Here is a 16,743-nt window from a genome sequence, read left to right on the forward strand (position 1 = left end):
AAATAGCTACATCAAATAAACATTGTCTGAATGTAATCCAACATATAAAACCTCTAACCATACCATAGGAAGCTACAGTTTATAATCGGCTGCCCGTTTGTCCGAATGCAATTGGGTGCAAGAAATTGGGTAATTCAGCACAAGACTGCAAGACTGACTTCTGAGTAAATGTAGATGGGATCGCACTGCAAACTCTTCTGAGAAAAGAAATTACTTCCCGCTTATTCTGCCAGGGAATGATGCGAGAAAAAGCGGGCAAAAACATCCATCAATCATTTTAAGCGGACTAAAGTACAGCGCAGTCCCGGCAGGGGATAAAAATAATGTTAATATGCAATCCTCTTTCGAAGTCGCGGTCTCCTTTAAGATGATGTCACATTATGACCGAGGGCATCTTTGCAAGATTAAGAGACAAAGCTATAGAGCTTTTTGCCTGAGCCTGGGATTTGTCTTGCAGAGGGCGCTATGTGAGACAGAGGCCCTCCTCTCTGCCGAGGACCATAATCGCTTCCGGGATTCAATTTACTGCGTTTTCTCCGCCCCACGTGGGTGCGTCCCTTGCACGCTTCTGAACCCTTACAAGAAGTAAACCTTCTTGCCGGGTTTACTTTCTCTCGGTCTGGCCCTCCGTTGGAGTCATTGGCTGCCTGGATGGACGGTACACTTTTCTTGGAGATTAGGGAGAGGATGCAGAGCGGATTGCTGATTATTCGGTACTTTACTTACTTGCTTTATGCTTGACTTTCTTTTCACCCTCCTTCATTTACCACTTGGAGAGAGGCATAACCGGGTTATATTATATTCATCTTTTTTCCGCGGAGGAAACTCTTGCTCTTTTAAAGGCCCGCCTTTAGCTTTCCGCTTTCCATTCAGGGACTGCAGTGACCCGGTTTAGTATTTTCGCACAGCTTTTACGACATCACTTTCCACACCGTAATACCTTAATAAATGTCTCAGGGCTTCGTCTGTGTTACCAGACAGTAAAGGCACTCCAGAGAACATGCCTTGGAGGCTTAATCGTGCCATGAAAGAAGTTAATGTTTTCCAAACATCCTCCTGATGCAAGCAACTTATTTTTAAAAAAATTGATTTCTGAAATGATATTCTTGGATTCAAGTTTATTTGAAAATACTGTATTCCTTCTGGCTTGAAAGATCTCCCTAAGCTGTAGATGCAGGTCCTTTAAATGTTCTGAGAAGCCCAGGTCTGCGTTGAATGTACGGTGATTCAAGCACCCTGAGGTGTACCCTCTGTCAGTTTACCTTTTTCCTCCATTGCTTTTTGTCCTCTGAAGTCCAAAGCTCAGTAACATCATGGGTAAACCTGAGATTATATTTTAATTTATTTGCTGTCTTGAGTAAAAAATACCAATCCAACTGAGTGTATTGGATATTGTGGATGCGGTTCCCTAAATGAGGCTACCCATGCAATTCTCCTTGCTCTCCCTTTAAAATGTCCCTGTGTAGATAGGATGTGCATAAGCTGTTTGTGTAGTTTATATGCTCAGCTACATTCAAAGTGCTTCCTTCAGATTAAGTAAAACAGCTGAGGTCTCAGGACAAACTCCAGAGAGTGCTGCACCTATTAAAACATATTTATCACTAGGGCTTGTATGATGCTCTCCTATGCTTACCTAACAGTACAGCAACTGAACTGAACTCCTTGTACTGTTTGAATGGAAGTCACTGGCATGTTGGCAAAATCAGAACTGGATTTTGTATGTGGTGACCTGCATTCTCTCAAGACTACTCTGTGTGTGAAAGATGCATGCCACTGAAAGGAAAGGGTTTGTGATGCCTGGGTAAATGGAAGCTGTCACTCAAAGAATAGCAACCCTGAGCACTGGATGCTCTCAGCTGGATTCCTGAGGGAGCAGGTATAAAATAGGAAAGATGGAGGTTCTCAGGGGTTCTTCAAACATTAATTAGAAGAGAGGGATTTGGGAGGTTGTGGGGAAGGATGTGTCAGAGTGAAGCTGTGTGTCTTTACCCTTGCCTCTCTTCTAGCCATCAAAGGCACTGGTTTAAATAACTGTAACTTGTGCCTTTCTGCTGTGGTGTGGGAGAGAATTATTGAGAATACCTTGGAATGCAAGAAAAACAAATCATTCAAAACTGGATGAAGTAAAACCAGACTGCTCACTGGAAGCATTACAGTTTGTCCTTGTTTAGCAACTGTTTTTGGTTATGATGGTGATGAAAAAGTAACTTTATGACCATTGCTCTCATTTACGACCTTTGCAGATCTGTAAAGCAAAGGAAAGCTGAACTAAGATCATAAGCACCGTCTTGGTTTCACTTAGTGACTGCTTTGCTTAATGACCAAGTTGCCCCAGTTGTGGTTGCTTAACAAAGATTATCTGTAATAATGAAGCTAAAGTTGAAATATTTTGGTCATATAAATGGAGTCATTGGAGAAGATCCTGATGCTTGGAAAAATTGAAGGCAGTCAGCAAGGGTCTGACAGAAGACAAGGTGATACCATCACAAGCATGATCTTAAGAACTCAAAAAAGTGGGGCTTTGGAGGGAGATATGGTGAACTGAAGGCGGTTCTGTGAAAGCAGAGCTGACAACTGTGGCAAAGACCAAGGAACCAGTGAGTAGACTGGTTGGACCCTCTCTGGATAAGGAGAGGATGGGAGATTGCCCACGTGTGCTCCGGATGGCTGCTCCTCACGAGGAGACTGCAGAACAGCAGTTTTCTGTGGGTTTGAGTGCTGGGAGATAACGGGATCAGCCATCTTGCTTGCAACTGCAGTGGAAACTTTTAAAGGACGTTTGCAAACCTCACTTTCTAATCACTTTCGGAAATTGCTCATTAACTACTTCTAAGCTATTATAGACCTTCAGAATGACAAGTTTGAAAATGCCGGGTGAGTCCGCCTTCAATTGTGAATGAAAGAAAATTTTAATCATAAGCTTAAGAATTTGAAGAATCTGAAATAAACAGCAAAAAGCTAAATAAGATTTTGACCTTAGGAAGTTATAAATGGACTAAGAGTCCAGATCAAATTGGAATATTGAAAGTTTTATAATAAGATTTTGGAATTTATAAAGTATGAACAGCTCATGGGAAATAGATCCTGTTTTGGTTTTTACAAGACAGAACATAAAGAATTTCAAACTGGACACTAGAGGGGACTAAAGATTTTAGAGGAAAGATATACAGGTTTGTAAAATGATGCAAAAGTGTTGTGACAGTAAAAATATTGAAGGAGACTTTTGAAGAATGGAATCAGAAAATAGCCACAATATCAACAATGTCAGTAATGATGTCTGCTTCTATGGATAGACTATGTTCAAAAGATGTTACTGAAGAAACATCAGATGTGTAACAAATTTTATCTGACAAGATAGAGATGGTATAGAAAGTGGATTTACAACTGACAGCCAAGAGAATGACTTAGAAAAGGATGTTTCACTGGATATACAAAAGAAACTGGCTGAGGTTTTAAAATTTAAAAGGGAAATACAAATGACAAACCAAGAGAGTGACCTGGATAATCTTTTCCTACTGGATTTACAAAAAAGGCTTCTTAAAGCCTTGAAGAACTCTGTGCGATGGGACAAAGAAGAAATGAAGAGAAATAAACCCTATGATAATATTTGAGTGAACTAAAGATTAAGATTGTTAGATGTAAAAGGAAGGAATATAAAGTTGCTTTATTTGACCAAGGTTAAAACAAGATATGTTAATTCTGGCTACCCTGTTTGGTTTTTCTGCTGACACCAGGACTGAAAAGATGATGTTTTATGGTTTTGTTTATAGATAAGGGATGGGATACGGGATGAAGAAATGAATGTTGGTAACTTTAGAGAGGGTGAAGAGTTACTAAATTTGTTTATACTTGTTGTGATGATGGTTGGAAGTCACTTCTTTATATATTTCTATTCTCTGTTATAGTCTTACTTTTTTCTCTTTTCTCTTTTCTTTTTTTTTCCCCCTTGCACTTGTTATTCCTCTTAATTCTCTTTCTTTAAGCTTAGTTTGTATTAGAATTTGGTGAAAGGTGAAAGGTCCTCTGTGCAAGCACCAAATCATGTCTGACCCTTTGGGGGGATGCTGCTTTCGCAATGTTTTCTTGGCAGACTATAGCGGGGTGGTTTGCCATTGCCTTCCCCAGTTGTCACCTTCCCCAGCAAGCTGGGTACTCATTTTACCAACCTCGGAAGGATGAAAGGCTGAGTCGACCTGAGCCGGCTACCCGAGAATCCAGCTTCCGCTGGGATCGAACTTGGGTGGTGGGAAGAGTTTCAGTTGCAATACTGCAGCTTGCCGCTCTGCGCCACATGAGGCTAGAATTTACTATTATCAAAATTCTTAATAAAAGATTTATATCTATATCTATAGCAATTACTTACAGAAAGTCCTGGGGAAAGGATGTCTGTGAAGAATTGGAAGCAATTGATTGATTGAACAAGTACTAACTGAAGAATAACCTTAACTGGTTAGCTGAAGTAGCTAGATCAGGTTGGAGAATAATCTCTGAAAACTGAGTTGTTACCCTCAGCAAATTTAATTGTAAGAAATACTTACAAAGCTGAGCCTGCGTATCTTCTAAAAGACTCTCTGGTCTGAAGGGTTAAGGTCTGTATCCAAACATCAGACTAGTTACTTTATTCAATATAGAGAAATGCTAGCTTAGTTGATTCTTTAAAATTGATGAATAAATATAATTTTACTCTTGTTTCTAAGTGTTACACCAATGACTGATCTTATCCATATTCCTCCCTGATTCTTCTATATCATGTTACTAAAATAGAAGAAATCCATTTTGGGAGAAAGATTTGTGGTGGAAACTGCTATTAGGAGTGATCTTATATAACTCCCAAGAGGAACATATTCCTCTAGGAAGTTATATGCCACTAAATTACTTGCTGGTTCCCAATAGGGTCAAGCCTTTGTTTTGTAGTAGAGATGAGTAATGTATAGGCCTGTGTAGCTCCAGACGCCTCTGAAGTCATGTTGGTGGAGCTGCGGAATTTTTTTTTTCATGTTTTGGTAGAATCACTCTTTGTAAGCCTTCTTTTAGATCTCTCACACTAAGAAACAAGATAAGAAAAATAATTCCTTTCTCTAACATAGAAGAAAGAGATCTCCGCCCCACATATTACAGTTATGTCACTGTCTTCCAATACTATGGCTTTTGGTGGTTTGTTTTTGTTTTTTAATGCAGGCCCTATATCACCTGAAATTTGCAGGTGATTGCAGATTGGATGGGGCTACCCCTTTTCTCACTTCTGTATTGGGCCCACCACCACTACCCCTTCCCCATTCTAATAGGCTGCTGTGGGAGATATAAAACCTCCTTATCAGAAGCCTCAATTATTTGCTTGAAGGGGTCTTTTAAAATTAGATAGAAAGGCACAAATTATATGTTTACCTATGAATAAGCCTTTCTTCTGAGCAGACATGGATACTTTTAAGCCTCTCTCCCGTAGTTATCTAAGGGATTCCTCACTGTGCCAATAGTGGAAGGAGGCTAAGATTTCAAATATAATTTGCACAAAAGGTTTTCAATAAAAAGGGACACAGGCAAACAGTGATTCCCAAGAGAAACATTTCCTTCCTATGTAGTCTTGCTTTCTCCTTTTATAAGCAGGTCCATTTTCTCTCTTCAAGATAATTGCCAAAATCTTTCTTCAAAAATGACATCTGGTGAGGTGAATTCTAGTCCACACAGGCTTATGGCACCATAAATCTGTTAGCACTGAAGATGCTAGTTGTGCTGCAACATATTCAACTGGCTATTCTAGAATTAATCGAAGAGAATATTTGTAGCTCAGGGTTGAACTGTGGAGTCCTTGGTGCTCTCTGAGTCTTGTTTTCTTGTAGACGTTTCATTGCCAGACTATTCTAGAATTTGTCTTGGCAGTCTAGAGATCTCCAATGCAACCCCATCGAGTTATTGGTGGATCTTAATTGAAATTAATATGTTGGATTAAGGAGTACCTTACAGTATACTGTCTAACTGAGCTGATCCATTCACTGGCTGTTATTTTTTAATCCTGAGGTCCCTGTTACAATGCTGATGGGTATTACAATGCCCTCAGAGACTCTGGTACCCTGTTCTTGTTACTTGCTGTCCCTCCTGTTCCTCCCATTTTTTAGAAGCTATTAAAAAAGAAAAGAAAAAAACTGGGAGGTTGGCCTGCAGTAAAGTATCAACCTCTGGTCCCTTACTTCCATACATCTATGTGCCAAGCCATCATGCCTATACAATGAACGAGATAATGCACAGCTTGGATGATAGTGAGGTTTTGGGGACGAAGGTGTTGGGGAGACTCTTGTTGGGGAGGGAAATTTACCATGAAGGGGATGTATTCACCCCACATCCCAAGCATTGTGTGCAAGCACATCCCATTTCAGTGTGTTTTTTCTGTGTGCATATGTGGTACATGTTTTGCTTAAATGTTTGGGGGTCAATTTTTGCTTTCTGGTTTGCACACGCATGTGTGTGTAGGTGTAGAGATTTGCCTGTGTGTATGTGTTTCTCCAAGCATCATCTGCTGTGAACTGAAATTTTGGTTTTGATTTTGAATTTGAGGTTCAAATATAGAGTATATATAAAAAATAAGAAACTTTACCTCACCTATTTTCCTAATTATGTTTTCTGAGAAGGCAACAGTTTAGCCTCACAGATTACCCTCTGTGAGAAACTTGTGATCCGCTACGCTTTCCATAGCGGCTATTTTGTGCATTCCAGCCCATATTTGTCATCTTTTGTGAGAATACACGTGATAGATTTTAGAAATTACAAATATGCCCGTTGACCCAAAAAGCTGAGGTCATGCTTCTACCATCCAAGTCCTGCTGTAGGTCATCAGTGACAGAAACCAGTACAGTTCGCTGTCTCCAGAGGTGGGTTGCAATAACAAAGAAAAATAGCAATAATGTAGGAAGTAAATGCCAGTAGTAAATGGTTTCTGGAGGGAGGACTAGGTTCAACATTTGCAGTAAAAGCCAAAACATCTTTTGATGCTTTGGAGTCTTAACAGATATATTATCACATAAGCTTTCATGGATCAAAATCTACTTCAGCAGATGTATGAGATGTATGCCTGACAGAATAGTAATACTTTTAAATAATGTGGGTGGAAGAGCGAAAAGGGAAAATTCTGAAAAGAGAGGCAAGATACTGAATTGCTTAAACATGACACTGATATTCTTGTTGCAAATAGCTAATTACCATAAGTAATATTTCCAGAAGATTGGATCCGTGACAAATAGTGTTCTCTTCTCTGTCGAATTCTACCTATTTTATTTGTGTTGAAATCAGTTCCTGTAACTTCCTTTTACAAGGACTGCTGCCTTGAAATCTCATACAATTTGACCCAGGGAATTAATACGTTTCTCTATGGGATTTTGGATGTTGGTATTTCTGAGGCAACAGCCTCTGCAAGATCTTGCAGCTTTTACCAGAATGTGAAAGCAGTGCTACACTACAGCTTTGCTCATTTGGGGCATGCATGCAACATTATAACATCCATAGACAAGGGTAGGGGTTTTCATCAGGATGACCCTCCCCTTTCTCTGCTTTCTCTCCCCCCACCCCCAGCCACAAGAATGGGTTTCAGGCCCATTCTTTCTTTGTGCAGAGATTGGCCAGTTTGTCCAATGTAAAGCGTAGTTGGACATTGCTGACATTGACCCTCCTGCTACCAACTTAAACAGAAATTAAGGTGGAGTATCATTATGCTATATAGCATATAACAAATTAACAATGGGGATGTAAACTCATTTTTTAAAAGCTAATACTGCCAGTTAACAGGATCTCATTGGCATTTTATTCATTTGCATGGATATAGTGCTTGCCTCTTCTCAGGCTCCCAAGCAAACTTTTTTTTAAATAAAACCAAGCATAATCAAAATCAAAGGAACTTGGTTTATAGCACAGTTTATGCTAATGAACATATTCTGGTGTACCAGTTTTGCAATATAGAAAGTAACATGGGCAGATCCATGTACTGTAGCTTTTTAAATAATAATAATAATAATAATAATAATTTATTAAACTTGTATGCTGCCCAAATCTCAGCAACTCTGGGCAACTCACAACAATCAAATTATAATTAAATCAATAAAATATAAAAGACAGAGGTAAAAAATGGCAAGCACGATGAAGCGAGGGGTCTCCCTCTCCTTCCCTGAAGGCCTGGATGAGAAAGCCAGGTGTTCATGGCTCTTCTAAACAACAGAGTGGGGACCATCTGCATCTCAGGGGAACCTTGTTCCAGAGGGCAGGTGCTGCTACTGAGAAGGCACTCTTCCAGGGTTCTGATGACATTGTTTAATTGAAGAAACCCAGAACGTGCCAACCCTGCAGGATAGAATTGCCCGGGCAGGTATTATGGGAGACAGGCCTCAAATAACCAGGCCCTATGCCATGCAGGGCTTTATAGGTAGGGACCAGCACCTTTAATTGCACCTGGAAGCAAACCAGCAATCAGTGCAGCTTGCAAAACAGGTGTTACATGGTAATAGTATGGAAGGAGATTGTCATTGCCTTCTTCTGGGATGGTGTTTTGATTTCCATGGGATTTTCTGACTTGCCTTACCCTGCTTTTTTTTAGTTCAGTCAAAAGCTGGTAATATTTCTAGGAGATAAATATTTTCTTGTTTTTATTTTATTTATATTTAAATTTTTCTGGCTTTTTCTCCCCAAACCCTTTTTTAACCTACTTTATTTTTAGACCTCAGATTAAAACATGTTCATTTTGCCAGGCACTTTAATGCATCATATTGAAAGGACGTTCTGCACTTAGTATTGGAAATAAAGTTTTCCACTCAGTTGTTTTAATTGATCTTTAGATATTTGTGCTACTTGTTTTATCAGGTAAACATCAGTGTTCAGTGAACAGCAAAGAAGCTTGCATATGGATTTTTCACACCTACCGCTCCCTGAAACATCACTTCACAGGCTTGGGAGACCTGCAAAATATAAAAAAGCTCACCTTTTGCAGGGATTCAGTGGTACCAATGTGCAGTTCCAGGAAAGGATACATTTAGTTCCAGCAAAGGTGTGGTTTCTTTGAGGAACCACTGCTAGATGCAAGAGGACACTCGTACCATTTCTGAAGCACATTTTGCCTAAAGTCAAGTGGAAAAATCTTGCACTGTTCGCAATCACATGTAGTTCCTTATCTTGGCGGTTCCCCATCCCAGTGCAGCCTGGGATGACGTCATTCACATGTACATTTCCAAGTCCTAATCAAGGATACAGGAGACTCCATTATCAACTTGCTTTCCATTTGTGTGATGCTGGGTTTCATTGATTTAATTATTCTCTGTGTTTGTTTATTTGCTTGCACTGTATCTATGAAGTGAGGTAGAGAAATGCCTTAAATAATTTCAGATACGTCCTTTTGAGAATTTCCCAACCATGTTGATTACTACTGCAACTATTTACTAACGGGATATAATTGTTCTCTCTTAAATCCCCATAGTGAATTAAGTCAAGAAAGCTGGCCTGTGGATATTGCTGTGATGCCTTCTTTAGTAGAACTAAAAAATGATAAAGTTTGCAAAGCTTTCAGCCTTCCACCAGAGGTCAGGATCGTGCCTTCTTCCTGTCGAGGACTGCAATATCTGTCTGGTGAAGGCTTACATATGAGACTACTCGTTCAAGCAGATTTCAGTATAAGTAAGAGTGGATTTTTCTTCTTTTTTCCCTTTTTCTTTTGTGCTGGTGATGTTTTTTCAAAGTTCACTTCTAGGAGAAACTATCTAAATTGGGATGGGATAAGAACATTTTATAGGGAAGCTGCATTTACTATACCTATATAACATTGGATTAGGAAAAAAATAATGTTTAGTTGTGACAAGGTAATCACAATTTAGGCTGTTTCCTTTTTTCTCATTGTCTCTAAAGTTTCATTAGTCTAACTTGGATTTATTGGATTTATTCCTTTTTCTGTACTTCATGAAAATAAACATTATTAATTGTCATGCTTCATAGACAAAATATTATCAGATTATAAAAACAGCTTTCTAGTTCCTGGCCCAGATTATTCTGTTCTCTTGTATCAGAAAATTGTATTTTTAATCAGCTCCCAATGCTACATATTCTGCCTTTTATATTTTTCTTTAGGAATCTTACTTCTGCCTACATTTACTAAGAGCTAAATCTTGTTGGCTCTGTGAAGTTTATTTCTTATTAGATGTGTATAATCACATCATAATTCACAGGAAATGTGGCTTGTAAAGAGGAGACTTTCCAGTATCATGTTATTAACAGATTGGATATAGTATTGCTTGACTGGATTTGTGCTTATTTTATCTGATCTTTGGGGTAGCAGATTATTTCTTTAAAAGCTTTAAAACACCTTTTGGGAGGAACAGATTACTTAATCATATATTAACAGAATATATTTTGATAAAGTTAATTTTAATGAGACCTTTAATTTTCAAAGTAGTAATGTTAATACGTTTTTATAAAGATTTTACTTTTCAAAAACATCTAATTCCAACTTTACTTAAGGCATAATTACAAAGGCCAGCCAGATACAGTGAAGATACTGATAGTTAAATAGGACTGGGAGTTGATATTCAAAGTCATGGAATGAAGTTGGTGAGGCAGGAACCACCAGTTCCCTGACCAGACAGAATCATAATGTCAACATAAAGGATCCCAATTTCAAAGCTGTGAAGAAAATGGCCAAATCTCTATTTATTTAAAAAAGCAGGATGAAAAGGCCTTACATGTAAACTCATAAACATACACTGTTTGGTTTCTGTATACTGCAGGAGACAGATGGTTTCTTTTTTGTCTACAATAGAGTAATTAATCTAATTGTATCATGTCCATGAGCTTCTGTTATAAGAAATTCCTGAATATGGGGAGTTAAAATTCATTGCCATGTCTGGCTAGAAGCCTGATATTTGCCTTTTTGATCCTTGAGGATCAGGAAGACCCCTGATTAGCAGTCACTGAGTCACTGAAAGCCTTATCCTCCAGAATAGCCTTTCTCAACTTTTTGACCCTGGAGGAACCCTTGAAATATTTTTCAGGCCTCAGGGAAGCCCTGCACATTCAGACTCGAATATAGGCCAGAAGTTACAAAATTATTATATCTGTTTCATGTGTAGGCCTGTTTATATGCATTAACAGGGTTCTTAAACTAAAAATAAATGAAACTTACCTCTTTAATGTGAGGTTGACCAAATTTGAAATTTCTTTTTAAATAAATCATGATCTCCCAGGGAACCCCGAGTGACCTCTCATGGAACCCTAGGGTTCCATGGAACCCTAGTTGAGAAACCGTGCTCCAGAACAACCTTTCCCCGTGTGGATTTCTAAATGTGTGGACTTCATCTGCAGAATACCCCAGTTTGCATAATTCTTTTTAAGAAAACTGAAAAGAAGGCCAGCAATTTCCCACCAAGGTTGGGGAAATTGCTCCAGAAAGTCTTTGGTTCAGATCTTATTTTAGCTATGATCTTGCTCTGCGATCTGTATGCTATTAGGCTAAAACCCATTGTGTGGAGTATGGGGTGATAATACAAGACTCCTTTTCAGAAATGTTTCCTCATTTCTGAGATGATGTAAACAATTGAAATACATGATGTAAGATTATTATTGTTGTCAATCCAGTGTTATACTGGATGCTTTGTGTGAATGTGACTGTAGTTTTACTGTTGCTGGTTATGTTCTTCAATATCTTTCAGAATTGATGCCAGCTGTTGGTGAGGGCCTGAAATCCAAAAAGAGTTGTACTTTTTACTGTCAGTCTTGCGGAGAGACTGTAATTAATAATAGGTAAGTGCTGTGCTCTGTGAGAATTTTCCTAACAATGAATGTTTTTGCAGATCATTCATACTAGAAGAAGTGGAACACCTTGATGAAGCTTGAATTCAAATAATCTGGAAGTGAAGCCCAGGCCAGAGAGATAAGGAGTTTGGGGTACTTTTGAAAGATTAAAATCACTGTTGCTCATATACAACAGTCCTTGTACACTATGAATGGCACCTTTCTTTCCCCTCTTCTTTTTACTTTTATTAATACCATTCATACTTTTAGATGTCTTGCAGTGTTCTGTCTTTAAGACCATTTCAGTTGAAGAGCAGGATATTGAGATTTTCAAGCAACAAGAAAAATGCGGGTCATTTTTACTCTGGATTTTGTTTAAAATCAGCTTTTGAGAAAATGGTAGTTATGTTCAACATGTGAATGTTGTTAATAAATTAATTTAAAGATATTTTTATTGGGATGTACCAAACATGGTGAGTTACTGAGCTAGCATGCCTGTGAGGTTCACTGTGTGCTTCTGTAGGGCATTTGGCTTTTAACCCTGAAGAGGGACTTTTTTTCTCTCCCATAGTCCATAGGGGCAGGCCAGGAAGATTTCCCCCCATTAATTGAAGCTGCAGAGGCTTTGCTACATTATACGACTTAGAGACTGCCTGTTTTCCCACTGCATAGATTGCAATATGACTGTTGAGGACCTGAGAGGTTGTGTCACCTGACTATTGAGCCATGTTCATGCTTTTCACAGACTGTTTTACTGCATGAGACATGGGCGAAATGCTTTTCATGGTATTGCCCTTGCCATTCAGAAGATTGGAACCGGGTAGCATGCCCTTTAAATTAATTTTCCTCAGCTCACTATTTTGGCCTTGATCCTTCTCCATTAATCCCAAATATCACTGCACATTCGCTTTATAGGAGCACTGAAAAATAAATTACAGAAGGGGTCATCTGTTTAAACTATCTTTCTTGCATTACATTTTGTGTCAAGTTTCTGAGCCTGTGGAAAAAGACCTAGCATTGTATGCTATCAAAATGTATTGCTTTAACCATAGCCTGATACAATGTGCTATTCTTTTTTTCCCCTGTTACTGTAGAAACTGATTTGTTTGTGTGTCTGTGTTCTAAACAATAAAAACAAAAATATGTAAGTACTAAGTACTGAGGTGATTAAACAAAAGTCACTGGAATGAGTTGAGCTGTCAAATTGTGAAGCAGAGATTTATGTTATCCTGGCTGGATTTATATATGGCATGACTGAGAAGATGCCAGTTGGCTGCAAGGGGAGAAGTTTGCTCCAGACATTCTTGTATGGACTCCTGCTGAACAACTACCAACGGAGTGCATTCTTGTCAGGCTTAGCATGGAATCTGAGACTATATTTCAAATCATTCTCTGTCTGAGTTACACTGTTTGGCCATTTGAAAATAAATCTTGAACCACCATAAGATTTTCCTTAAAAGATTTTGTTTGGCTTCTCCTGGCTCATTATTAAACTAGAAGGCTCACAGACAGTGATTCAAATGCACAGCTCCTTAATAAGTATGTTGATTGCAAGAACTGAGAAAGCTGTTAAAGCAAAAATCCAGCAATTGCCAAGTGTAAGATACAAGCCATATTTATAGTAGAAACAAGGTTCAGCTTTTGGACCCCTTTCTCCCACTTATGTGCTGTAGTAGGCTGAGAAATGGGTTGCCGTCTGCACATCGTTACTGTGATAATCTGGTCTCAGGCTGTTTGTTTCTCCTGTTACCAGAGCTGGCCCTTGATGTTTTCCATATGTCTTCTGAAAGACTTAAATCATAGAATTTGTGGCTCCCTTTGATAAAGTCTCTTTAATTTATCTTTAGGGTATGATTGAAGCTTTTATAAGGATGTAGACATGCTTCTGAACTCATTGCTTTGCCCCTGAACTGCTCAACTCTGCTTTTAAGGGTTCATCCATGAGGCAAAGAAGTACTGGGTGGGGGTTGGGGGATGACATTTTCCTTGATTATAACATTATTGGAAATGATACAAAAGGATGTGCATGTCTGAGTCAAACTGATTAAGTTTGTATAGCACTAGCTGATAACTTAAAAACTGGCTTTGGTGGAATATGTAATGTGATGACACAATTATAAGTAAGAAATAGTGCAGAAAACATAAAATCTGATCATTTCAAGCTTTGCTTACTGTAGGAATAATGCAGGGAAATTGATTGATTCACTGGAATTTCTAGCGTAGTACATTTTCCCCCTCTCGCTTCAACTAGCCATAGTCACATCTAGGCATTTAATACAATGAATGAATCTGTATATACTTACCTGCATGAATATTTTAGGCAGTGTCTTCAAAAGAAAAAAATGCAAGGCTACCTAGTACCTGCTATTTTAAGAACCTGTTTTTAATTTCTACGAACTATGAGACTTTGAACCATGCCTATTCTGATCCTCCCATCTAACGGTTATGGGTAGATTGTTTTTTGTAAAGTATATTATATAAAGTAGTTCGTCGAGGGGCGGCTGGCACCTTGACGCACCCTGGGAAACAAGACTGTGATTCTACCATCTTGGGTTTTAGATTTCATATTTTATATTTTACAGCTTCTGCTATATTTGTATACATTTTATAATGTATCTTTTTAATACTTGATTTTTACTGTTTTAATTCCTCTGTAAACTGCTCAGAGTTGTTTTTGAGATGCGTGGTGGAAAAATATGATTGATTGATTGATATTCCATTCCGTTAATAGCCCTAGACTAATTTTTCCCACGTGGGTGCCTTCCAGTGGTCCAGGAACCGTTACCAGCACACTAAGATATACAAACATAGGTTCTCCCCTGCAAAGTTAGAATTTGCCCCTTATATTCTCCGTTTTTATGTATGGTTCTCAGCATCAGAAACAATAGAAAATCAGGTCCCATTTCTTTGTTCAGAAGATTGTTCTGCAATCTGTAGAGTCTGAATTTACATTACCTCTGTTATAGTAATCAACTCATTCTCTTCTTTCTTAGGACATTTCTCCGAGTTCTTTCCCTTCCTTTTGAGAACTGGAGTGATTTGGTCGAGGAATGGTGTTGCCATCCTAACCCCTTCAATGACAGCCTGCTTCATCCCCAAAATAATGACTGTTTTCTTGGGCACAATTACCTCCTGATTAATTCAAGAACTGAGTTATCTGGGACAGAATCTGGAATCCTTTGTTCAGAGGATGAATGGGCTACAAGTAGTGAGTCTCTCTCGGTAAGTATGTACAAAAAAATAAAGCAAAAGACTACATTCCTTTGAATTGCACAATTAGTTCTCTGCTATTTTCATTAAGCCAGGTACTAGAAAGAGCATGACTTTGCTGGATTCTGGCCATTATGGGACTTGTAGTCCAACAACATTTGAAGGGTCACAAAGTCCCAATTCCTGGGATAGAACTCTTACATAACACTGCTTGTGGTTTGTGCTAAGGATTTTGGAGATCATGTTAGCCAAGAGAATTGTTTGTTTAGTTTCCTTGGGGTCACTGATTGTGCTTAAGCTGGGAAAGCCACGTTTGGCTGATGAATATAACATGCCAAGCCATAAACTATGTTTTGCAAACCACAGTAATTGAGTTTGCTTATTGTAATAAGCCAAACCTTAACAAATCGTGTTGCAACATGCTGCAGTATGCAGACCCAGCCAGTGTAAGGTTAGTTGATATATGCTTGTGTTCTTACACTTTATGTTCTTTTGTAAAAATATATATAAAAAATAATAACTATAAACTGTCACAATATGAAGAGTATGGCTTCTATAAAGAGATTTGCAAGGTGCAAGCAAATTAATGAGAACATTATAAAAGGAAATATATTCTTCTGATATCTATGACTTATTTTTCACCGCTCTGGTTCTGGAAAAACACAATGATGATCTGTTCTGGGGAGCATCCAGAGGAATTCATTGGCCATTCTTGGCATCTCTTCTGACAAGGGTGGAAATTACATCCCTGCAGTGCTGAAAGATTTTGAAGGCAAGATCAGCAATCAGTTACTATTTGGGGCCCAGGTGTGTCTGATTAAGGACTTCGGAAACCTGGTTATTCAATCCAAATTTCTCATAGCCATTTTTATGATCCATCACTGTGTATAAAATGGTTCTCCACATTTGGAGTCTGGGTGATCTCAGCTGAGACCTGAATGCAGCTCCTCTGTTTTAACTACTGGCTTAAAGTAGTTTTCACCACTGGAACTTTGACACTTTTGCAGAACAGTCACTGTTTTACAGCACAGCTTTCAGTCCTCCTGGAGATCTTCAACTGAAATTGAGTTGCACCTTTGTGGACTTAGCAGTCCTTAAATTCCTTGGGTTAGACAAAGCTAAGTACTCCTTCAGGCAAGTGTATATAACATTGAGTTTCAAAAGATTGGCATATGATTTCTGTTCACTACTTGCTTGGAAGAATCAGGAGTTAAACTTGTTTAACCTTAAACAATGCAGAAGATTTTATTACTCAGGTTCAACCTCTTAATAATGGTCTTATTGATGGGAAAATGCTATAATATTCCTATTGCCACTTGTGTCTGTGTGGAGCAGGTGAGAAAGTCAGTGGCCCATGTGTAATTGCATTGCTAGGTTTATAGAGAGCCCAATCCATTTTTATCATGCCCTTACTAATTTAAATGTCAACTAAAGCAGAGGAAGTCCATGTTATTTATTTATGCTCAGTCAAAAAGAAATGGTGCTCCAAAAATACACAATCATTGCATCTATTTGTCAACTGTTAGTCAAAGGATATTAGATGTTTTATTATATAATTAATTGTATATGATTTAAATTTTCTTTTAGGTCAGTGCTGGTTCTGGACTATAACTGAGATGACTATTTCCCCCAGTGCAACTTGGGAGGAAAAAAACAAGAACAATAAAAATCAATAACATTCAGTAAAATCATGAGCAGGATCCAAACCCTTGTATTTATAACTGAAAGCGCTAAAGGCCTGTAACTTAATCTTCTTCCCTTGCTTCCTCCCCATACACAAAC

At 38.4% G+C, this 16,743-nt stretch overlaps 1 protein-coding gene across 1 annotated transcript in view; it reads left to right on the top strand.

Annotated features, from left to right (window-relative positions):
• Positions 1–594: 594 nt before the first annotated feature.
• The window catches only part of UBE3D (ubiquitin protein ligase E3D), a 69,444-nt gene continuing 53,295 nt past the window's right edge, over positions 595–16,743 (top strand). The window contains exons 1-4 of the mRNA XM_063312653.1: positions 595–713; positions 9,449–9,645; positions 11,670–11,760; positions 14,745–14,973. Coding sequence (XP_063168723.1) covers positions 652–713; positions 9,449–9,645; positions 11,670–11,760; positions 14,745–14,973 — 579 coding nt within the window. The 5' untranslated portion in view covers positions 595–651. The remainder of the gene's footprint in view (positions 714–9,448; positions 9,646–11,669; positions 11,761–14,744; positions 14,974–16,743) is intronic.

Source organism: Candoia aspera, chromosome 1, assembly GCF_035149785.1.
Source record: "Candoia aspera isolate rCanAsp1 chromosome 1, rCanAsp1.hap2, whole genome shotgun sequence".
NCBI lineage: Eukaryota > Metazoa > Chordata > Lepidosauria > Squamata > Boidae > Candoia > Candoia aspera.